The following is a 22,682-nucleotide window of genomic DNA, read 5'->3' on the forward strand; positions in this document are numbered from 1 at the left end:
AGGAAGCGACTGGGTGGGTTTTTTTTTTTTTTTTTTTGGAACAACCCGCTTTTGCCTCCGATTGGCCGCTGCTCGTCACGCGGCCCGCAGGCGGGATGGAATTGGAGAGCGTTCACTTGCTGACTTGGCGTCCCCACCGCTCCGGTTCCTGTGGCGAGGTCTTTACCCCTGCCCTGGGGAGGAATGAGGCGCAGGGGAGGGATGGGGACAGGGGGCGGATAGGGGCAGGGGGCGGGGCGCAGGGGAGGGATGGAGCAGGGGGCGGGGCAAGGAGAAGAGATAGGGCACACAGAATGGGCTATCGGGGAGAGATGGGGCAGGGGGCGGAGCTAGGAAGGATGGGGGCTCAGGGCGGGGCACACGGAAGCAACTGCAAGGACTAAGGGAGCCCGCAGCCTGAGGCATTGGAGCCCCTCGCCATACCCCTAGTGCGTCCTCAGCCCTCAGCCCGTGCTTCCTAGGGCGGGTATCCTCGGAAGGCCCAGCCCTCACAGCCTTGGCAGGCCAAGGTCAGAATGATTGGAGTTGGGGGATGCGACGGGGGCATCTCTCCAGGACCTCCAGGAGGCCCACATTCTCCCTGCGGGAACCACTCCGAAGGGGCACGCTGTTCCAGGCAGCCCCTCGCGCAGACACTCCGGCCTTGTCAAGGTAGGAGTACGCTGACTCCGGAATTCTGCCGCGCTAGTGCTTGACCCTGCAGGGGTGGGTGGGGGATTCCTTAGAAAAGGGAAGGGCGTTGTGGAAAGGAGGCCCCTACATAAATCCTAACCTCTTTGGGATTTTGCCCCTGCTCATGCAGCTTCGGGGGTCGAAAGGGATGGCAGTGGGAAGCTCTGAGGCTTTTTAGAGGTTCAGCCTTTCCCATTTTCCCCCTTCGAAGGACCCAATAGGATGCATAGGACATTTCCATGGGCAACCTCGGACCATCCCTGACAGAGCAACCTAACCAACCCCGCTCCTCCCCCCCATAGGATATTTCTGCTTCTTTGACAGAGTAACCTAAACCCCTGGGGGCGGCTGGGAGCCACAGATTTGTGCCATTCCAAAGTGGGGGCGGGGGCGTGGCTAAAGAAAACGTGACCATGCTGTTCCTGGTGTATAGATATGGATTTAGAAATGGTCCACTCAGAATGCAGGGGCTTTCAAAAGTTTCCTCTAGGAAGCATCTGTCAATATATACCCTCTTAATGTTTGACAGTTTTAATCACAATTATATTTAGACTTTGAGAAACCCCCCTGCATGTCTAATGGCTGCCAGCCTGATGCCAGAGAACCCTGGTAGGTGGCCTGTAGTAAGCAGAAGGCCCACACCTTCTGCAGAGCCAGGGGCAATGCCCGAGTTCCCCGGCCTGCATCTCTATCCCTTCACCCACATGGTCACTGTGGAGATGACCATCTGACCAGACTTCGGAGCCCCTAGGCAGAAGAAAGGCTGCAGGGGGCCCGGGAAGGTAGCCTGGGAGTAGGTGTGCAGGTGGGATCCATCGCTCACGCTGTAGAATGACACCTCCCCGGCCTCGAAGTCCAGGAAGACGCCCACATGGCTGGGAGGCTCCATCAGCATAACCGGGATTGGGGCAGACAAGGTGGATAAGTACTTGGTTCCCTTGGACAGCTGCACCACCCAGAAGCCATTTTCGGGGCACTTGGGGACCCTGTCTTTCCTGCTCACGTTGTCTCTGCACACACCCAGGGCCCACAGCGCATCCCCGGTGATGTTCATGCCCACCTCCCAGTAGTGCCTCCCAGAGGAGAAGGTCGTCTGGCCTACAGCACAGGGGTAAGCCATGAATCGGTCCTTGCTGCAGAACCTGCTGCCCTCCAGCGAAGAGCTGAGGTAGCGCCTCTGGCGGCTCTCGTACAGGAGAAGGTAGGGGTATGCGGAGGTGGCATCAGGCACCACATCCTCTGTAGATGGGCATGGCAGCGGAGAGATGGGGAAAGGTGTGGGGCATTCAGGGTCAACGGTGGGAGCACCCGGGCCCTAGTGGTGGATGTGGCCAAATGGTCCCCTAACTCAGAGGCCTCCCCTGCTGTGAATCTGGGGTTACTTGATGCTTCCACACCCCAACTGTGTGTGGGTATTGGTGGCAATAAGGTACAGGGGGCTGGGCAGAGGGACCACTGGGAACTCAACAAGCTTCAGCCCATGAATTAGAACCACCGGTAACACCGCCCTACGAAGGCACAGTGAATAGCCAGTCACCGTCACCAGGCAGTGCACTTGCAGACCCCCCCCATTGATGGCTTCCGAGGCTGGGGGGTGCAGTGGGGCATCGCCAAGAGATCCTGGGTCAGAGGTCCCGGCCCTGGGTGCCCACTTACCTAGAAAGCCTCTTAGCACTTCAATCTGTCCAGGAACCCTGCACACAGTCCTGGGTCTGGTTGGAGGGGCAACCTCTGGGCACTGCACACTCACGTTGTTCTTCCTCCAGTGGGCACAGTCTTATTGACTCCCCTGGTCCCACAATCTTATTGTCCCCTCTGGCCCACCACTGCCACTGCCCCCACCCCCGCCTGAGGGGACCACATACCTGCTCAGGGGTTCCTTCATGTCCTGCAAAAGACAGGGACAGAGGGTAGGGAGTGAGCCAAGCTCCTGGCTCACTTCAACGTCCCTGCTCCCTTCTTGTCCGTGTCTTAGGGCAAGACCCGTCCTGTCCCCTGGGCATTCCCTTCCCACAACTGAGCTTCATGGAATTCCTCAGCCTTCCCCACTGCCCTGGTTCCCACTACTACCAAAGCCCCCAGTGCCTCACCTAAGCTGAGCTACCCTGTCAGCCCGCGGTCACACACCTGAGGTCCTACAACTCAGAAGAGGCGGAGGGAGCCCTTCCAGGCAAGTGGCCACTCGACACTGACCCTTCTCTCCCATTTCAGGTGGTTGTGGCCCACCCAGCAGGAATGGGGTCAGGGCGCAATTGGGTGCGGTTTGGGGAGGGAGGGCGGCGGGTAACAGACTGAGCCACCTGAGGATTTTCTGTAGCCTCTTTAGGGATTCAGAGTTCCCTAAAGAGATCACTGTTCACTTCTCTGGCCTGGAAGCTATAAGGGACTTGTTTTCCAAAGGCCATATTTCTAGTTTCCAGAGCGTGACCCTAACTCTTGGCAGGGACTCTCATGCAGGTGACGCACTTGGCCCTCTGCTCATAGGAGCACTCTTCTACCAGCTGCAGGGGCTTTTCCCCTCTCAGTTGGTCAGCAAACCAATGTAGTGGGTTGTGAACAGGCTGCTTTGTTTTCCCTTTTCTTTTTTTTTTCCCTAGATGTGATCTCACCATCACCCAGGCTGGAGTACAGTGGTGCAATAGCTCACTGCAGCCTTGAACTCACGGGCTCGAGTAATCTTCCTGCCTCAGCCTCCTAAGTCCTGGGACCATAGGCACATGCCACTATGCCCTGCTAATATTTTTAAGTTTTTGTAGAGATGGCGTCTCGTCAGCCATAATCAAGCCCCCTCTCCAGGGCCATGGCACACAAGCTGGTCCCGGCAGGCAGGCTGGCTGCTTCACCTCCCCACTCCCATTGCCACACAACTCACTCCTGGGACAGTGTGCCTCCCCCACACTGAGACATGGAGTCGCTGTCCCAGAGCCGCACCTGGCTGCTAGGTGTCCAAGCCACTTCTCTGGACTTGGAAGGAAATGGGGACACTGTCTCAGGTTGGAACCTGTAAGGGGCTGACTTGTGTCCCCACAAATTCACAGGTTGAAGCCTGAACTCTCAGGACCTCAGAATGTGACTGTGTTTGGAGATAGCATCTTTAAGGAGGGAGTTGAGGTCACTGTGGTGGGCTCTAATCCAGTCTGACTGGTGTCTTTATAGAAGGAGATGATTAGGACACAGACATGCATAGAGAGATGATGCTGTGAGGACATGGGGAGGAGACAGCATCTTCAGGTCCAGGAGAGAGGCTCAGGAGGAACCAGGCCTGCCCACACCTTGGCCTCAGCCACACAGCCTCCAGGACTAGGAGACTGGGGAGCTAACAGCCCTTTCCTGTTGGCTGCCTCTTCCCCAAGCTCAGCCCCCGCTGCCCATGCCTGTCAGAGCTCACATCCCCCCGTGCCTGCCAAGCCCACCAGCTCACCTGCAGCATCTGGAGGGGCCCATGTGTGCTCCGCTCCTCCAGCTGCAGCAGCAGCAGCTCCAGGGAGTGACCCTGCCGGTCCAGGCAGTCCACGCTCTCCCGGAGTCTGCTGGCAGTCTCCTCCTCTTCCCTCTCCAGAGCCTGGAGGAGCCTCTGCTCTTCCTCCAGCAGGTAGAGGTTCATCTTCTCAAACTCCAGCACAATACGTTCTCTCCGCTCCTTCACCTTGCCCTGCAGGGTGGAGAAGCCCGGCATGTCGCCAGCAGGTGGCTCGGCTCCAGGGATGCTGGCACCTCTCCCCAGGGCCCTGGTGACCCACAGATCACCAGCAACCTGAGCTTTAGTTGGGGACCAGGAACTGTGACAGAGGCCGCCACCCCTGCTATCCTGTGATACACTGAGTGTAACCCTCTGAGCCCCAAACTGCAACTTCCACACATCCAAACACCCACGCACCCTTGCTCTGAGGAGGTTCAGAATGTTCACCCCCAAATAAGCCTCTTGGGCATGTTAAACAAAATTTATGGGTGGCCATTGTTTTTTGTTTTGTTTGAGACAGAGTCTCGCTCAGTTGCCCAGGCTGGAGTACAGTGGCACTTACTGCAACCTCAACCTCCTGGGCTCAAGTCATCTGAGTAACTGGGACCACAGGCATGCACCACCACATCCAGCTAGTTTTTAAATTTTGTGTAGGGACAGGGTCTTGCTGTGTTGCCTAAGCTGGAGTGCAGTGGCACAACCACAACTCACTGCAACTTTGACCTCCTGGCCTCAAGTGACCCTCCCACCTTAGCCTTCCAAGTAAGTGGGACTACAGACATGTGTCACTACCACCATGCCCAGCTAATTTTTAATTTTTTTTTAGAGACAGGGTCTTGCTATGTTGCCCAGGTTGGGGTTCAGTGGCATGATCATGGTTCACTGCTGTCTCGGACTCCTGGGCTCAAGTGATGGTCAGGGGCCACTGTTTTGAACTGGGCTCCTGTGCTGGGTCCCAGAAGACCAGACCCAACCAGAATGGAGTCACTGGTGCTAATGAAACCAAGGGGTTCATTGATCAGGTCAGCCTGCCCTGATTGCTTTTTGTTACTTTATTTTTCCTATTTCCATGAAGCTGAAGGCCGTGCCTCTGAATGCTGACCAACCTTCACTGGCTGCTTTATAGATAATATTCATAGGTCACCATGGGACTGGTCGCTTCAGGAACGTGGGGCAGCTCCTGTCCAGCTGAAACTGGTTGAGACCATCTGCCCTTCAAGTGGACTGGCCCCAGTGCCCGAGGTGGCCTTTTGATGTCAGAGGGCCAAAACTTCCAACCTCAGATCATGCTAAGGCTGCCATTTCTGGTACCTGTGTCCTGTGAAATGCCATGCACCCCAGAGACACCTGCACAGAATGGGCCTGCTGGACCACCCTGCCTCCCTAGCTCATAAAGACTCCTAAGCTGTATCACTCGGGAGGCGAGTTTAAGAGCTGTTCTCCCTCCTCACTCGGTGGCCTTACAAATAAATCTTTCCTCTTAGCTGGATGCAGTTGCTCACACCTGTAATCCCAGTGCTTTGGGAGGCTGAAGCAGGAAGATAGTTTGAGCTCAGGAGTTCAAGGCCAGCCTGGGCAATAGCAAGACCATGTCTCTACAAAAAAAAAAAAAAAAAAAAAAAAAAAGGCCAATCTTGGTGGCAAGTGCCTGTAGTCCCAGCTACCCAGGAAGTTGAAGCAGGAGGATTACTTGAGTCCAGGAGTTTGAGGCTGCAGTGAGCAATGATCGCATCACTGCGCTCCACATCTCTAAATCTGTTTTGATTTTGTGTTTTGACAGGCATTAGGATTAGGGTGAACTAAAGGCCATTGAGAACCCGCAGAAGCAGGAAAACCTGTTTGCCTCCCCCATCAGCTGCCTAAAAAAATAAAGTGCCTGGCCTGGCGTGATGGCTCATGCCTGTAATCCCAGCACTTTGGGAGGCCGAGGCAGTCAGATCACCTGAGGTCAGGAGTTCAAGACCAGCCTGACCAGCATGGTGAAACCCCGTCTCTACTAAAAATATGAAAGTTAGTCGGGCATGGTGGCGGGCACCTGTAGTCCCAGCTGCTTGGGAGGCTGAGGTAGGAGAACTGCTTGGAGCTGGGAGGCAGAGGTTGCAGTGAGCCAACACCACACCATTGCACTCTAGCCTGGGCAACAAGAGTGAAACTCCATCTCAAAAATATAAAAATAAAAAAGTGCCCTTTCATGAAGGAAATTTCCAGTGGTCAAGGCATCTACATCAGGAAGATTCCCAAAAACAACTCTTCACCTGAGACACTTGCTTAAATACTTAACCAACATTATCTGCCTCCCCAGCCCAGAGGCTCCAAGCCCTATTCTTTTGTGGTGCCGACCTATGCCCCTACCCTCTGGCTGCCTCCTGAGCCCCCACCCTCTGGCTGCCTCCTTTGTGGTACTGAGCCCCCACCCTCTGGCTGCCTCTTTAAGTCTGATTTTTGAGGTCCCTTCTCCCCACCCTATGTGGGCATCTGTAATTTAAAATTGCCTTTTTATCTTTTTCTCTGCTGTTCATCTGTCTTAAATCAGTTTCATTCTGAGGCCAGCCATAGAACCTAGAAGGGTGGAGGCAGCTTTTTTCTTTTCCTGCCACTGAGGCAGCATATCCCCACAGGCAGACACAGACATGTAAACGAAGGAAGATGGAGCAGCAGCAGGAAAGGGACTGGACGGCCCCAGACACCCACCTGCCATTCGGCTAAGCTCTGTTCCTCCCTGGCCTGCAGATTCCCTGTCCTGGTGATCTGCTCCCGAAGGTACTCCATGTCCTCCTCCAGCTTCAACTGTGGGACACACAAACCGCAGGATTTGGGATCAGTGATCTGCCCACCTCCTGCCTAGAGTACAGTTGTGCTTGCTGAAACTGCACCCACCCCAGAGACCCTCCTCAGAAGGGGCAGGGGATCAAAATACATCACCCAGAATGTGCCACCTTGGATTATTTTGAGTTAAAAGCACTTAAAAAAGGGCAGGTGTAAGAATTGCTGTGATCCTCGGCCTTCCTAAGAGCAGAAGGCACAGCCCACCATGCCGGATAGGCCTGCCCTAGGCCAGGAGGAAAGCCATGTTCTTACCAAGGGCAGGAAAGCCGAAACCAGAGAAATCTGTGCAAAGGGACCCTGCTAAGCTAACCCTCATCCTCCTCAGGTATGTGTTTGGCTCTAACATGCTTCCATGGGCCTCCGGCTCCTCAGGAGGGACTCCTGGGTCATGGAAAGCTTATAGGGAATGAAATTCAGTGCTTTGCTTCTGCTCATCTGTCTCAAATCAGTTTGGTTCTCAGGGCCACCCAAAATACTATAAGAGAGGAGAGGTAAGATTTTGCAATGCCTGCATCATACAGTGTAGGCCTACATTGTCCCCACAGACACTCCCCAGCCCCAGGCCACCTTGTTCCCTGGATGCCCCCTCCCCAGCCCCTGACTTGGGCCACTTTGTCCCTGGACACCTTCTCCTTCCCCCATGATCTGGGTCACCTTGACCCCTGGATGCCTCCTCTCCTTGACCTGTGGCCCACCTTGTACCCCTGCACTGCCTCCTCGGCGGGCAGCACCCTGTGCAGTCGGTGCTCCCGGGACTCCCTGCACACCACACAGATGGGGCTCTGGTCCTCCTGGCAGAAAAGCTTGAGGGGCTCCTGGTGCTCCTGGCACAGGTCTTGCTTCTGCAGGCCAGGATGCTGCCGTGCCATCTCGGCCACCTTGGTCAGGAGCCGGTTGGGCAGCAGGTTCCTCTGCGGGGACATTGCTCTGCACTCGGGGCAGGGGAAGGAGCCCTTTCGCTTCCGCCTCCCCTTCTTGCCCCGCGCCTTCTCCCAGCTCAGCTGGATGCACGCGCGGCAGAAGTTGTGGCCACAGGCGGTCATCACAGGGTCTGTGAAGTAGTCCAGACAGATGGAGCATGTAGCTTCCTCCTGCAGCTTTCTGGCGAGTTCCACAGCCTCCATGGCTCCTGGGAGACACGAGGCGGGTTCCCAAGTTGAGGGACTGTGGAGAGAGGTGGGAGGGAGCGGGCCCATGCTCTGGGTGCTGGCAGTGTGCAACCTTCCTGTACAGCCTGCCTTTACAGAGGAGGGCTAGGACTGCCGTCCAGTTAGAGGGTCCAGAGTCATCATTTTTTAGCCTTGTCAATAACCGACACAGATGCCTCCCCAGAAACTACACAGACCCTCCCTGACCAATGCTTGCCAGGCCTCTCTGCCTCTCCTCTCCACTGGGCCTGGACCACTTCTGCCTGCTGCTGGCTACCCCCAGCTCCACATCTGATCAGTTCCTCCTCTAGGCCTTCAACCTGCCTTTCTGGAGCAGCCTGCTAGGTCAGCTTAGGGAGAAGCCCCTACCCTTGGAGCCTTCCCTTAAATCACTTTCCAACCACTAACCACCCCCAGATCCCCACTCCCATTCCCGCATACATCCCCAGCGGGCTTTGCTGGCCAACACTCCCATTGCAAGTAACCTGACTAAAGAGCCTTTAAAGCGTCAGAAGAATTTTTTCTTTAACAAAACCCCGTTCACCAAAGGAAAACGGGATGGGCTCTCAGAGGAAAGAAGCTCTCTTCCTTTTAGTGAGGTGGGGTTCAGAAAAAACGTGTGTGCATACACGTGCCCACACGCACAAACACGTGCATACACGCACAGACGAACACACACCCATACACATACCCATGCATGTATACACACGCACACCCACGCATACACACCACACAAATACACACGTACAAACATACAGAAACGCGCATCCACAGAAACACGCATCCACAAACAGCACACACAGACACAGATGCACATATCTGTACACATGCATGCATGTACACACAGGTACGCGCGCGTACCCACGCACAGGCACACGAGCGTGCACACAGACGCCCCCTGCAATTTGAACACTCGCGACCCCGGGCAATGGAGAGTCACAGCCTTCCGCCTACGCCACGGGGTTGCTATGGGGACCCAGTGGCAAAGGGAATTGAAAATCGCGTCTACACTGCAAACACGAGTCTCCCCTTCCCTTCTGCCATCCCCTAAAGCGAAGGCGTCTAGGGGTCTCAGACTTCCCCGGCTCTGTCCCACTTCCATTTTCTCGGAGCTTTCTGCACGCCAACCACCCGGCGCCGGCCCCCTCCTTCCCCCCAAGAGCCCTAACTGAGGCACCCAGTCCACCCGCACCGAAGTCGGGCAGGGGCAGCGGCAGGGGGCGTGGGGCTCTGGCTCTGGCTGCGGGGATGGCCATCCTTCCCGCTCTGGTCCGCTAGGGTCCCGGTAGAGTTACCTTGTCCAAGCGCGCTAGCCCCTGTAGGGACGCGGCGGCCGGCTGAGGCGGGAAGGCCGGGCGTTGGAGGGCGAGGAGGACCGGGTTAGGCTTAAGTCGTAGCCCAGGCACCACAGGAGGGTGGCCTAGGCGGGGGTACTCACCGCGGGGGGGCCCTGCACAGCGCCTAGCGCACCCGGCCGAGCGCTCTGCCCCCACGAAGTCCAGGGGGCCACGGCCGGGCCCGGGGCGTGGGGGTGTGGGGGCGTGGGGTCGGGCGGTCCAGGGGCTTTGTGGCGTCAGCGGTGGGGCGGTGGGAGCCGGGGAAGGGGAGTGCTGGGCAAGGGAGAGAGCGTCGGCCGGGATGGGGGCGGCGCCTCTTAGGAGAGGTTGGGGGTGATTTGGGGAAGGAAGGTGGCGGGGGTGGGAGGCTCAGGACGGGCCAGGGGAGGGCGCAGCGGGGAGCTTACTGGGCGGTGGGGAGGATGTGGTTCACAGCCCAGCGAAGGGAGGAGTCTTGTTGGCCTGGGGTGGGATTTTTAGGGGAGGTTAAGGGAGTGTGGAGGGGGATGGGAGTTGGGGGGTTACTTGGGGGTTAGGAGTGGAATGGGGACAGCTGGTGGGGCAAGGGGCAGCCATGCGAGCGTCAGGGTCCGGGGAGTGGGATTGGAAGAGGCTTCTCAACCTGGGGTTGGGGCTGCGGGAGGGCTCACGAGCCCCGGGCTGGAGGGTTAGGTGGGGGCTAAGTTGGTCGGGGTAGGGGATGGGTAGGGGATGGAGAGGAGTTTGTGGGGGCTGGGGTGGGGGCGAGGCAGCAGGAGTGAGTGCCGGTTGAGAAGCTATGAAGGGGGTCCCCAGGAGCAGCCAGCCCCCAGGTCTGCCCACATGGTGGGCAGTCAGCATCAAGCTGAGGGTCCAGAGAGGGGCGTCCCAATCCTGTGGGCGGAACGGTTTGGAGGGACCACCTGGCAGGTCAGGTCACCTGGGGCGAGGGGGGACAGGGTGGGTCTTGCTGACACCCCAGGTGGTTTTGTTACCAGAAACAGGTCCTGATCCAGACCCTGAGAGAGGGTTTTGGATCTTAGGCAAGAAAGAATTCGGGGCAAATCCATAGAGTAAAGTGAAAGCAAGTTTATTAAGAAAATAAAGGAATAAAGAGTGGCTACTCCATGGGCAGACCAGCCCGGAGGGCTGCAGGTTGCCCATTTTTATGGCTATTTATTGATTATATGCTAAATAAGGGGTGGGATATTCATGAGTTTCCCAGGAAAAGGATGGGCAATTCCAGAAACTAAGGGTTCCTCCCCTTGTTAGACCATATAGGGTAAGTGTGACCTTGTCTTGGCATCTGTAAACTGTTGTGGCACTGGTGAGGGTATCTCTTAGCATGCTCATGTATTATAATTAGCGTATAATGAGCAGTCGTGATGACCAGAGGTTATTCTGGTCGCCATCTTGGTTTTGCCGGCCTCTTCACCACATGCTGGTTCATCAGCAAGGTCTTTATGATGTGTATCTTGTGCCAACCTCCTATCCCATCCTGTGACTTGGAATGTCTAACTTCTGGGGAATGCAGCCCAGCAGCTCTCAGCCTTATCTTACCCAGCGTCTATACAAGATGGAGTTACTCTGGTTTAAAAGTCTCTTACTGGCCGGGCGCAGTGGCTCAAGCCTGTAATCCCAGCACTTTGGGAGGCCGAGACGGGCGGATCACGAGTTCAGGAGATCGAGACCATCCTGGCTAACACGGTGAAACCCCGTCTCTACTAAAATACAAAAAAAATTAGCCGGGCAAGGTGGCGGGCGCCTGTACTCCCAGCTACTCGGGAGGCTGAGGCAGGAGAATGGCGTGAACCCGGGAGGCGGGGCTTGCAGTGAGCTGAGATCCGGCCATTGCACTCCAGCCTGGGCAACAGAGCTAGACTCCGTCTCAAAAAAAAAAAAAAAAAAAAAAGTCTCTTACTGTTTCAGCCAAAATGCCGCCCCCAGCCGTGCCCAGGTCCTGGATGGTGGCCATTTCTTCTGGCCTTGGGTCCCCATGCCTAGTCATGATGCTTCATCCTCCAGTAGAGGGATGCACCTTTCACATGTAGGGTTCATTTCCTGCTTTCAGGAAAAGGGGCCAGAGGCCTGTGTGCCCCAAGTCAGAGTCTTGGGATTGGGGAGAGAGAACAGATGAAGAAACTAAGGCTTGGCCCACACAGGGGATGCAGGCAGACAGGAAAACAGGGCCTTGAAGGCTAAGAGGCACCGTTCTGCAGTCTCCTGGGTGTGCGGGTGTAGGCAGCTGGCCACAGGCATAGATGGCTGGCTTTCCCTGGGCTCACTTGGTAGAGTGTTTCTTCCGTGGTCTCTCATCACTCGCATACAGAAAGGGGTCTGTGTGCTGACAGGTGCAGGCTGGCTGTGCACACTGGGTGATTAAGTGAATTACCCTTGTGAACCCCAAATATCTGAGACTAGTTTCAATTAGGAAGTTTATTTTGCCGAAGTTAAGGACGCACGCCCATGACACAGCCATGTGCCCAAGGTGGTCCGAGCACAGCTTGGTTTTATACATTTTAGGGAGACATGAGACATCGATCAATGTATGTAAGATGAACATTGGTTCCATCCAGAAAGGCGGGACAACTGGAAGTGGGGAGGGGGCTTCCAGGTCATAGGTAGATAAGACACAAATGGTTGCATTCTTTTGAGTTTCTGATTAGCCTTTCCAAAAGAGGCCATCAGATATACATTTATTTCAGTGAGCGGAGGAATGACTTTGAATAGAATGGGAGGCAGGTTTGCTCTAAGCAGTTCCCAGCGTGACTTTTCCTTTTAGCTAGTGATTTTGGGGCCCAAGATTTATTCTCCTTTCACACTCTCCACCCCTACCCAATCCTCTGCCTGTCATTTGCATCAGTGAGGGGATTGTGAGCTGCAAGTTTCCTTCAATTGGGAAAACAGAATCACAGAATTAGGGGGGAAATTGAATATATATATATATATATATCTCGCATAGCACCACACATGCCCTAGTCACCTGCTGACAATTTGTCACCCTTCGTTACAAATGGGTTACAAGCAGCTGAGCCTAACAACTTCTTTGGGTTTTCACTTCTTTCCTGTACACCCCATGCACATAAAAATATTAAGATCAATACAATGTGGATGCCTTTCTCCTGTCTGTCTTTGGTCAGTTTAATTCACAGGCTCCCCCCTATACCAGCATGATGTGGGGGAATTCAACAAATACTTGTTAAAATGTGGCATCAGCCCAAGATGCTCATTATTAATGCTCCTTTAGGCTCACCTGGTTATTGGGGTGAGAAATCTATCATCATGATAAAACAATTGGAACAACCTTCATATCCTCAAGTCATTAAGAAAAAAATCAGATAGCAGTTGCATGTCTTGATAAATTGTTAGGTTTAATAAAAGGCAGGATGTAGAATATATGTAGTTTGCTACTATTTAGGTAAACAATTATTGTATATGTATCTCTTGAAAAACAAGAAACTCCATCTGATGAGGGAAATTAAGGACTGAGGAACCCCCTAATTGAGGGAGACTCAATTTTCACTATATATCCTTTTGGAATTCTTAAATTGTATACTACTGCTGTGGATTGTCTTTTTTTTTTTTTTTTAATTATTTAAGCAAAGGATCAGCAATGTCAGTCTTTAAACACAAGTCTTACTTACACTGTTACAAGGTAAATATCCTTTGCCCTTATTGAATGTAGCCCCACTAAGTTATTAACATTGTAGAAAAGATTAGAGAGCAAAATTTAAGTGCTCATGTAATTTAAAATGTGCTGAATTAAACAGAAAAGAAGAGGGGCTCCTGAAAATAGGGTGAGAGAGCTATGGCCTCTTTATGTCTTCAATTCAGACTCCTCAACAGTAGAGTCCACTGGGTCACAGAAAAACAAATCCAGATTGTTATGAACTGAATGTTTGTCTCCAAAATTCATATTTTGAAATCCTCACCTCCAAGGTAATGGTGTTAGGAGATGGGGTTCTTTGGAAAGTAATTATGCCATAAGGGTGGAGCCTTCATGAATAGGATTGGTGCCCTTCCAGAGATTTATTTTCCCCTTACCCCTTGCACCACATGAGGACACAGTGAGAAGGCCCTGTCTGTGAACCAGAAAGCAGGATCTCACCAGAAGCTGAATCTGTTGGCACCTTGACCTTGGACTTGCCAGCCACCAGATCTGTGAACAATAAAGTCCTGTCACTTATTAACCACCAAGCCCATAGCATTTTGTTATAGCAGCCTGCATAGACTAAAATGAAAGAAGACAGATTAACGGGAGAAAGCATATACGTTTTACTTTTACATGTACATGGGAGCCTTCACAGCAAAATGAAGACCTCAAGAGCAGTTAGGCCTAAGTGCTTATCCACTGGATGGATAAAGGGTAGTAATTATGAGAAAGCAACTGGAATACCCAGGGAGGCTGGAGGAAGGTAAGAGCTATTTTTGTTTGTTTGTTTGTTTGAGGCAGAGTCTCACTCTGTCACCCAGCCTGGAGTGCAGTGGTGTGATCGTGGCTCACTGTAACCTCCACCTCCTGGGTTCAAGCAATTCTTCTGCCTCAGCCTCCCAAGTAGCTGGGACTACAGGTGCACACCACCACACCCAGCTGATTTTTTTTTTTTTTAAGTAGATATGGGGTTTCATGTTGGCCAGGCTGGTCTGGAACTCCTAACCTCAGGTGATCTGCCTGCCTTGGCCTCCCAAAGTGCTGGGATTACAGGCGTAAGCCACTCTACCCGGTGCTAAGAGCTATTTTAACAAAGCCTGTTTGTACACATTTCACTGCACTTCAGTCCCCATGCCTAGTCATGCTGTTTCTCCCCCTGGTAGAGGCAAGCACCTTTCCCATGGAGGGTTCATCACCTGCTTTCAGGAAGAGGGGCCAGAGGGCCCTTCTTACACCTACTGCTCTTCAAGTGCCTTCAGCTCAAAATAATTCTTATATCAAATCTGCATATTTTGGGGAGGTATATTCTGCTATCTTGTTGGGAGCCGAAAATCTGAGGGTCGTGACCAACTCAGCACTCCACTAGAAGCTATATGATTAAACAGCAAACTGTTTATCATGAATGCAGGATGTGGGCAAACTCGCATCTGTGTCTGCTGCCAGAAGGTACACTGAGGGCCTCATTCCCTGGCTCTGTGCCCCTTGAGGTTATCTTCTGGGACATCTGGAGCCTACTGTTCAAAGAATGTAGTCATGCAGGCCTGCACTAAGTCAAGCAGCTGACCACAACCACCCCCTTCTCCCTATCTCCTTTACTCAATAAATATGAAGGGCTCTAGCAGCTCAGGACCCTTGTTCACTAGAAGCAAGGAGCCCCCTGACCCCTTTATCCAAATATACTCTTTTGTCTTTGTCTTTATTCCCACATTTGTCCTCCTTTGTTCAGTCCACCAAGGTCTGCGGCACTATCTCTTAATGCCTAACTCTCCTTTCTGTTGTTTATTTATGGAATTTTAACCTTTGGATATTTAGAACCACTCATTCCACTTTTATAGACTGCATGCTCAGGCTGTCTCCATAGTGTATATGCTCTCGAAGAGTTGAGTACATGGTGAACAGATACCACATTTCAGTTACTATCCCACATCATTAGGACTCGCAGGATACAGAAGCAAAGGTGTTGATTGTAATTGTAAGGGTCTGGCTTTGTTGCCCAGAATGGAGTGCAGTGGTGTGATCACTGCTTACTGCTCACTGTAACTTGGAACTCTTGGGCTCAAGCGATCCTCCCACCTCAGCCTTCTAAGTAGTTAGGACCACAGGCACATGCCATCATGCCCAGCTAATTTTTATATTTTTTTATAGAGACAGAGTCTTGCCATGTTGTCCAGGCTGGTCTTGAACTCCTTGGCCTCAAGAAATCCTCCCATCTCAGCCTCCCAAAAAGCTGGAATTACATGCATGAACCACCATGCCTGGCTGGAAAGGCTTCCTCAAATACCCACTTACACAACCCAGAAAGACTTCGGTTACTTTCTTCCTGTGTCTAAACTTCTTTCCTTAGCTCCTCACCTTAGGTCCTCAGCAGTCAGTTCTGATGTACAAATTGCCCTGTGTTGCCTTGTTATATCTTTATAGGGCATCAATTCGTGCACTATCCACTCCATTAAACAGTGAAAACAAGGAACATATAAGACCAAGCTCTTGTTTTTTGTTGTTGTTTTTTTGTTTTGTTCTTTGTTTTGTTTTGTTGTTGTTGTTTTTGACAGGGTCTGTTGCCCAGATTGGCCTCAAAAACTCCTGGGCTCAAGTTATCCTCTTGCCTCCCCAGTAGCTAGGATTACAGGCATGTGCCACACTGCCAAACTTAGGCTCTGTTCTCATACAAAGACCAGAATGACAGGGGGCTGCTCAAGTGGCTTGGTGTCCTACAGAAGGCAAAGCTTGATCATGATCCTGTCAAGAATGCATTATCTGCATCCAGTTACGTAAATGTAGCTAGCTGCCCAAATTACTGCTCCTTCCAGGCTGCCCAGCAAGATCATCAGCAAGGTTACATAGGTTTAGCTTTCCACCACTGGGCAAGACTTTATCAGGACAAGGGCTTTGTAAAGTATAGAAGACTTGAACTTTATCTGCTTGGGAGGCTAAGGCAGGAAGATGGCTTGAGCCCAGGAGTTCGAGGCTGGCCACTATGCTCATGTCTGTGAATAGCCACTGCACTTCAACCTGGGCAGCATGGCAAGACCCTGTCTCTGAAAAAACAAAACAAAAAGGGGCCAGGCGCGGTGGCTCAAGCCTGTAATCCCAGCACTTTGGGAGGCCGAGACGGGCGGATCACGAGGTCAGGAGATCGAGACCATCCTGGCTAACACGGTGAAATCCCGTCTCTACTAAAAAATACAAAAAACTAGCCGGGCGAGGTGGCGGGCGCCTGTAGTCCCAGCTACTCGGGAGGCTGAGGCAGGAGAATGGCGTAAACCCGGGAGGCGGAGCTTGCAGTGAGCTGAGATCAGGCCACTGTACTCCAGCCTGGGTGACAGAGCAAGACTCCGTCTCAAAACAAACAAACAAACAAACAAACAAAAAAAACAAAAAGGGAAAACTTAAATTTATCCCAAAAGAGTCTAGTATTGAAAGTCAGAACTGACTTTCAAAACCAGAACACAGCTCTCCCTGAATATTCTAGGCTTTCTGGATAGCTCTCCAAGGATTTGGCACTCATAAGTTTAAATATATCCTGAGATTTAAAAGGTATGATGTTCAGTTGTGTGTGTACTAATAAATTGATGAAGCTTTTGAATTTTGAGTCTACAGGCTATAAATTGGATTCAAAGAGACTTATAAAATCCACTGTTGCCTATTGATAGCGTTTTGCGCACACCCCTTGCTATGTTTAAGAGCATCTTTTACTATCATTGCTTCTACACACAATACAGGCCCCCTTCACTCAAGCATAAGCACCTTGAAAGCAGAGTGGGCAGCAGCCCATTCTGGGATTGGATTTTATTCCCACAGGAAATGGATTTTATTCCCTCCATGATCCCAGCATGGGGTAGTGCTTGGCTTCATTCAGTTTAATAAAGCCTTTAACAAATAAATGATTCCAACCTGTACCAGAGGGAGACAATCCCTACATCCTTATCCTCACAGCCATCCTCAGGTTTTCCCGACATAAGTCTACTATTGGATCTGTGGCCTGCTGCCCTAGCTGTAGGATTTCTCAGCAAGTTGGTCTCTGTGTCTCTCATCCCCAGAGCACTGCCAGACTACTTTGTGGCGCTGGGAAGCCTGTTTCAAAGTGCCGGGCACATGGGCCACCCCTGTCTGCGACTGCTCAGTAAGCTGACTTCCAGGGCAGAGTGCCCTCTTTGAACTTTAGGCTGGGGTTTCCCAGTATTGATTTCACTTAGGCTGAATTAACAATGCACATGCCTGGCTGCGCTTCTCACACGCAACTAGCTAGTCATCTACCCTAACAGAAGATAGGGTGAATTAACAACATACATGACTAGCCAGCCTTTTAACTGAATGGGAGATTGGGTATGTTAACACATACAATGACGTGGACTTCTAACTGGAGATGGGCCAACATCACAGCTACATATGTGTGTGCACATGGGCACACGTGCACGTGCGCACATACACACACACACACCCCTAGCCAGCCTTCTAACCTAATGGGAGATAGCCCAAGTTAACAAGATATACAACTAGCCAGCTTTCTAAATTAACAGGAGGTAGGCTGAGTTAACACACACAAGTAGCTGGACTTTGTTTTTTTTTTTTTTTTTTTTGGTTTTGAGACTGAGTCTCGCTCTGTTGCCCATGCTGGAGTGCAGTGGCATGATCTTGGCTCACTGCAACGTCTGTCTCCTGGGTTCAAGCAGTTCTCCTGCCTCAGCCTCCCAAGTAGCTGGGATTACGGGCATGTGCCACCACACCTGGCTAATTTTTGTCTTTTTAGTAGAGATGGGGTTTCACCATGTTGGCCAGGCAGGTCTGGAACTCCTGACCTCAGGTGATCCACCCGCCTTGGCCTCCCAAAGTGCTGGGATTACAGACCTGAGCTGCCACGCTGGTGAAGTAGCTGGACTTCTAACTGAAAATAGGCCAAGATAACACATACTACTTGCTGGCCTTAACAGGCTGTCTAGGTAGGAGACTAGCTGGACTGGTAACCTCACTGGAAAGAAGCTGTGTGTACACACACACACACACACACGCAGGACTTGTAACAGTTTGAAAGAGGCTGAGCTGAGAACACACAAGACCAGCCAGCCTTCCAACCTAACTGTAGATAGGCTGAGTTGACACAACTAGCTGGGGTTGCTTACCTAACTGGAGATAGGCCAGTTACGCTACCCTCAACACCCCGTCCCCAAACAGACCAACCATGATTCTTATCTAAAGGGATAGACCAAGTTAGCACCACACACGACTAGCTGGACTTGTAACTGGAGACAGGCTGGGAGGTAACGCGCATGAGTAGCTGGCCTCCTAACTGGACAGGGTGAACACAGGATTCGCCAGCCTCCCACCCTAATCAGAATTAGGTAAGCCAGCACCGGCCAGCGGAAGGAACCCCCAAAACCCAAGAGCCTGGCTTGCTACAGCAACTCTTCCGACCAGGTGGGTGGCTCTTAAAAGAGCCTTTGGGGTGAACGTTGCGCAACCTCTCAGGTGGCGAGATGGCCCTCCTAGGCCCGCTCCCCACGGATACGGCGTGCCAGCTGGATGTCCTTGGGCATGATGGTGACCCGTTTGGCGTGGATGGCACACAGGTTGGTGTCCTCGAACAGCCCAACCAGGTAAGACTCGCACGCCTCCTGCAGCGCCATCACGGCCGAGCTCTGGAAGCGCAGGTCGGTCTTAAAGTCCTGAGCGATCTCGCGCACCAGCCGCTGGAAGGGCAGCTTGCGGATTAGCAGCTCAGTGGACTTCTGGTAGCGGCGGATCTCGCGAAGCGCCACTGTGCCAGGTCGGTAGCGGTGCGGCTTCTTCACGCCGCCAGTGGCGGGTGCGCTCTTGCGAGCCACCTTAGTGGCCAGCTGCTTGCGTGGCGCCTTGCCACCCGTCGACTTGCGCGCAGTCTGCTTGGTTCGGGCCATGAATTTGAAACTGTTGTCTCTGCCGTGTCCTCTGACCAGACCTCAGCTGATTGCCCGCTTTTATAGAGCTTGCCGCGTTTTCATTGGCTGGCCTCAGGTGGCGTGATGGCCCCCTACTCTCTGATTGGTCCACAGGGCACGCCACTCGGCCGCCTCTCCCTTATATTAGTGCTTGTTGGTCGTGGCCACCAGAGCTAGCACCAGCATTGTGAAGGGTTGATGCGGGTAGGCCACGGCGGTGGAGATCATCTCTCTCCAGCACAAGCTTCCTCGTGTCTCCTCAGCAATCCTCTTCTCCCTTCCTCATGACTTGGGTGGGAAGAGCCTTCCGAAAGCCAGCATGTGGCATTCCACTTTTTTTAAAAATTAATTTTTAAAAAATTTTTTGAGATGGAGTTTAACTCTTGTTGCCCAGGCTGGAGTGCAATGGCGCGATCTCTGCTCACTGCAACCTCTACCTCCCAGGTTCAAGCGATTCTTCTGCCTCAGCCTACCAAGTAACTGGGATTACAGGGATTACAGGTATCCACCACAAAGAGATGGGTTTTCACCATATTGGCCAGGCTGGTCTCAAACTCCTGACCTCAGGTGATCCACCTGCCTCGGCCTCCCAAAGTGCTGGGATTACAGGCATGAGCCACCAGGCCCAGCTGGCATTCCACTTTTTTTTTTTTTTTTTGAGACGGAGTCTCGCTCTGTTACCCAGGCTGGAGTGCAGTGGCGCAATCCCGGCTCACTGCAAGCTCCGCCTCCAGGGTTCAGGCAATTCTCCTGCCTCAGCCTCCCAAATAGCTGGGACTACAGGCGCCCACCACCACACCCGGCTAATTTTGTTTTGTATTTTTAGTAGAGACAGGGTTTCACCATGTTAGCCAGGATGATCTCGATCTCCTGACCTCGTGATCCACCTGCCTCAGCCTCCCAAAATGCTGGGATTACAGGCGTGAGCCACCGCGCCCAGCCGGCATTCCACTTTTACACAGTGATACAGCTCTGGGATCCAACCAGAGTTAAAGGAATCTTCCACTTTTTATGACCTGCAAAGAACTCCCTTTGCTGTATGGCTCAGATGAGCCTTAGGATGCTGAAGAAGGTAAAGATATGCCTTTCTGGCATATTAACTCTTTTGAGATAAAGGCACTTAAAAAAAAAAAAAAATAGAGGCAGGTGTAGGAAGATCATTCTGAGTTTCTTGTTGTTTCTTAAAGGCAAGAAATAGAATTCCCCTATGAAAGATGTTCTTATAGTAAAAGGAAGGGAACGTTCTTATCATCAAGGACCAGAAGGTGGAAGCTTCCAAATCTCCTCCAACTCTGAAGCTGAAATTTGATCCCTAAAGTTGGAGCCGGGGCTCAGTGGGAGGTGTGTGGGTCCTGGAGGTGTCACCCTCTGAATAGAGTCCTGCCCTCCTTTAGGGTGAGTTCTCACTCTGTTGGTTCCCTGAAGAGCTGGTTGTTGAAAAGAGCCTGGCACTCCCCTCCCCTCTCTTTCTGGCTTCCTCTCTTGTGCAGTCCTGTGACCTCTGCACACACATGGGTTCCCCTTCACCTTCCACCATAAGCAGAAGCAGCCAGAGGCCCTCACCAGAAGCAGAGGTGGGCCCTATACTTGCTTCCTTCCATTCTCCCTCCCTCCCTTCCTTTCTCTCTCCCTCCCTCCCTTCTTCGCTCCCTTTCTTCCTTCCTTCCTTTCCTTTCTTTTTATCTTCTTCCCTCCCCTCCCCTCCTCTCCTTCTTTTTTCAGTCTTGCTCTGTTGCCCAGGCCCCTCCTACCTCAGCCTCCCAAGTAGCTGGGACCACATCCAGCTAATTTTTAAATTTTTTGGAGAGATGGGCTGTCATTATGTTGACCAAGCTGGTCTTGAATTCCTGAGTTCAACTGATCCCCCGACTTTGGCCTCCCAAAGTGCTAGGATTACAGGCTTGAGCCACCATGCTGGGCCACCGTGCTTTTTTTGTTTTTTTGACCTGAGTCTCACCCTGTTGCCCAGGCTGGAGTGCAGTGGTGTGATCTCAGCCCACTGCAACGTCCGCCTCCCGGGAAGTTCAAGCAACTCTCCTGCCTCAGCCTCCCGAGTAGCTGGGATTACAGGTGTGAGCCACTGCACCCAGCCACCGTGCTTCTTGTACAGCCTGGGAAACCATAAGCCAATACCTTTTTTTTTTTTTTCCAATAAATCATCCAGTCTCAGGTATTCCTTTAACAACACAAAACAGACTAAGACAGAAGCCAAGAGAAATCTATACAAACAAACTTTATTAAACTAACCCTTATCTTCCTAGTTGTTGCCACAGTTACTACTCTTTGTTCAACCTAGTGTGTAAGCATTTTGACCTAGTCATTTCTTCACCCCATTGACTATCCTCACCCAAGCCCCGTGGCCTTATCAAATCTCACAACTTACTAGTGTTTGTCCACCTCTGTATATAAGTGACCCTAACTGCATCTTTGCATCTTCATTTCCTTATGAGGGCTCCTGTGTCACATTAAATTTGTATTAAATAACTGTATGTTTTTCTCCTGCTCATCTCTCTAATGTCAGTCTAATTCTTGGGCCCAGCCTGGACCCTAAGATAAGGGAGGTAGAATTCTGCCTCCCCTACAGCGCCCCTTGTTGATGCATGACAGGCCCACTGTCTTGGTCTGTTTTGCATTGCTGTAAAGGAATACCAGAGGCTGGGTTATTTATCAAAACATTTTTTAGCTTATGGTTCTGCAGGCTCTATAAGAAGCAAGGCTCCAGCATCTGCTTCTGATGCGGCCCTCAGGAATCCTCCACTCATGATGGAAGATGAAGGGGAGCCCCTGTGTGCAGAGGTCACAGGGAAAGAGAGAGGAGGAGGTACTGGGCTCTTTTTAACAACCAGCTTTGGCAGGAACTGATAGAGCAAGAACTCCACTCCCCACGAGGGAGGGCAGGAGTCTATTCATGAAGGATCTGCCCCCAGGACCTAAGCACCTCCCACCAGGTTGCACCTCTAACACTGGAGATTAAATTTCAACATGAGAATTAATGAGACAAATACCTTATTCAAACTATAGCACCCACTACATTGCCATCTTTGTCTTATCAATTACTACCTGAACCCCTTGTCCCCAGGGGTCAATCCACACAAGGTGCTTGTTTGCCCAGCCTTGGTTCAGCTTCTCCCCTCCCCCAGGGCCCTGATGTTTGGCCCCTCCTGGAGCAGGCCAGGCTCAGGGTAAAGTATCCTCAATCTCTTGTCCCCTCAGCCACCCTTCACCCCACTTCCCCAGACCTGGTTCTTTCCAGCCTCATTCATTCCTCCCTATATGAGAAAACTCCTCTGCGTCACCTTTGAGAGCTTGCAGACCTTAAGGTCAATGCTTTCTCCCTATTGCAGTATTCTGGTGTCTCCTGTTGCGATATCCTTTTGCATAAAGATCTCTGCTTACTAAGTCTGGATTGGTTTTTTTATTGGACAGTGGTTTTTACACAGAAGGCCTGCTGCTCTCTGCTCATCGGGTCTGGTTGGCTGGTCAGACATGTGGAAGGACCCTAGGACCATCCACCTGTGAAGTCCACCCAGGCTCACCCCTGGTGTAAACAATGTGGGGTCTGACCTGGCCAGACCAGATGCTGCTCAACCGTTTAACTGCCTGTGAGGATTTGGACACGTTCGATCTTCCTGGAGCTGTCTCTCACTCGAGAGGGGCAGCCTTGGGACTCTCCAGGTGTCCTTAGGGCTAATGGGG

At 52.1% G+C, this 22,682-nt stretch overlaps 2 protein-coding genes and 1 long non-coding RNA gene across 11 annotated transcripts; 1 reads left to right on the forward strand and 2 right to left on the reverse strand.

Moving 5' to 3' along the window:
* Nucleotides 1-49: 49 nt before the first annotated feature.
* On the reverse strand, nucleotides 50-9,746 carry TRIM17 (tripartite motif containing 17). 9 transcript variants are annotated; one of them, XR_012433917.1, is made up of 9 exons: nucleotides 9,402-9,746; nucleotides 7,654-8,122; nucleotides 6,824-6,919; nucleotides 4,094-4,324; nucleotides 2,538-2,560; nucleotides 2,329-2,432; nucleotides 1,733-1,911; nucleotides 424-697; nucleotides 50-173 (listed from the first exon to the last, which is right to left on the reverse strand). XR_012433917.1 is itself a non-coding variant. In XM_065532187.2 (8 exons), exons 2-8 carry the CDS (start codon nucleotides 8,080-8,082, stop codon nucleotides 647-649), a joined length of 1,113 nt encoding a protein of 370 aa, XP_065388259.1. In that variant the 5' UTR covers nucleotides 8,083-8,122; nucleotides 9,402-9,746; the 3' UTR covers nucleotides 50-646. The 9 variants fall into 9 exon arrangements, 7 of the variants coding, with proteins under 7 accessions (XP_065388259.1, XP_065388258.1, XP_065388256.1 ...); XR_012433919.1 differs by lacking the exon at nucleotides 2,329-2,432; XM_065532187.2 differs by having other exon boundaries at nucleotides 50-697.
* Nucleotides 89-15,537, forward strand: LOC123575229 (uncharacterized). Its single transcript, XR_012434036.1, has 3 exons — nucleotides 89-158; nucleotides 1,697-1,783; nucleotides 15,220-15,537. It is a non-coding gene; the product is annotated as an uncharacterized lncRNA (long non-coding RNA).
* Nucleotides 15,538-17,574: 2,037 nt separating this feature from the next.
* Nucleotides 17,575-20,117, reverse strand: H3-4 (H3.4 histone, cluster member). The gene has a single exon (XM_074038524.1). It carries the CDS (start codon nucleotides 18,963-18,965, stop codon nucleotides 18,555-18,557), a length of 411 nt encoding a protein of 136 aa, XP_073894625.1. The 5' UTR covers nucleotides 18,966-20,117; the 3' UTR covers nucleotides 17,575-18,554.
* Between the last annotated feature and the right edge of the window lie 2,565 nt (nucleotides 20,118-22,682).

Source organism: Macaca fascicularis, chromosome 1 (assembly GCF_037993035.2).
Source record: "Macaca fascicularis isolate 582-1 chromosome 1, T2T-MFA8v1.1".
Lineage (NCBI taxonomy): Eukaryota > Metazoa > Chordata > Mammalia > Primates > Cercopithecidae > Macaca > Macaca fascicularis.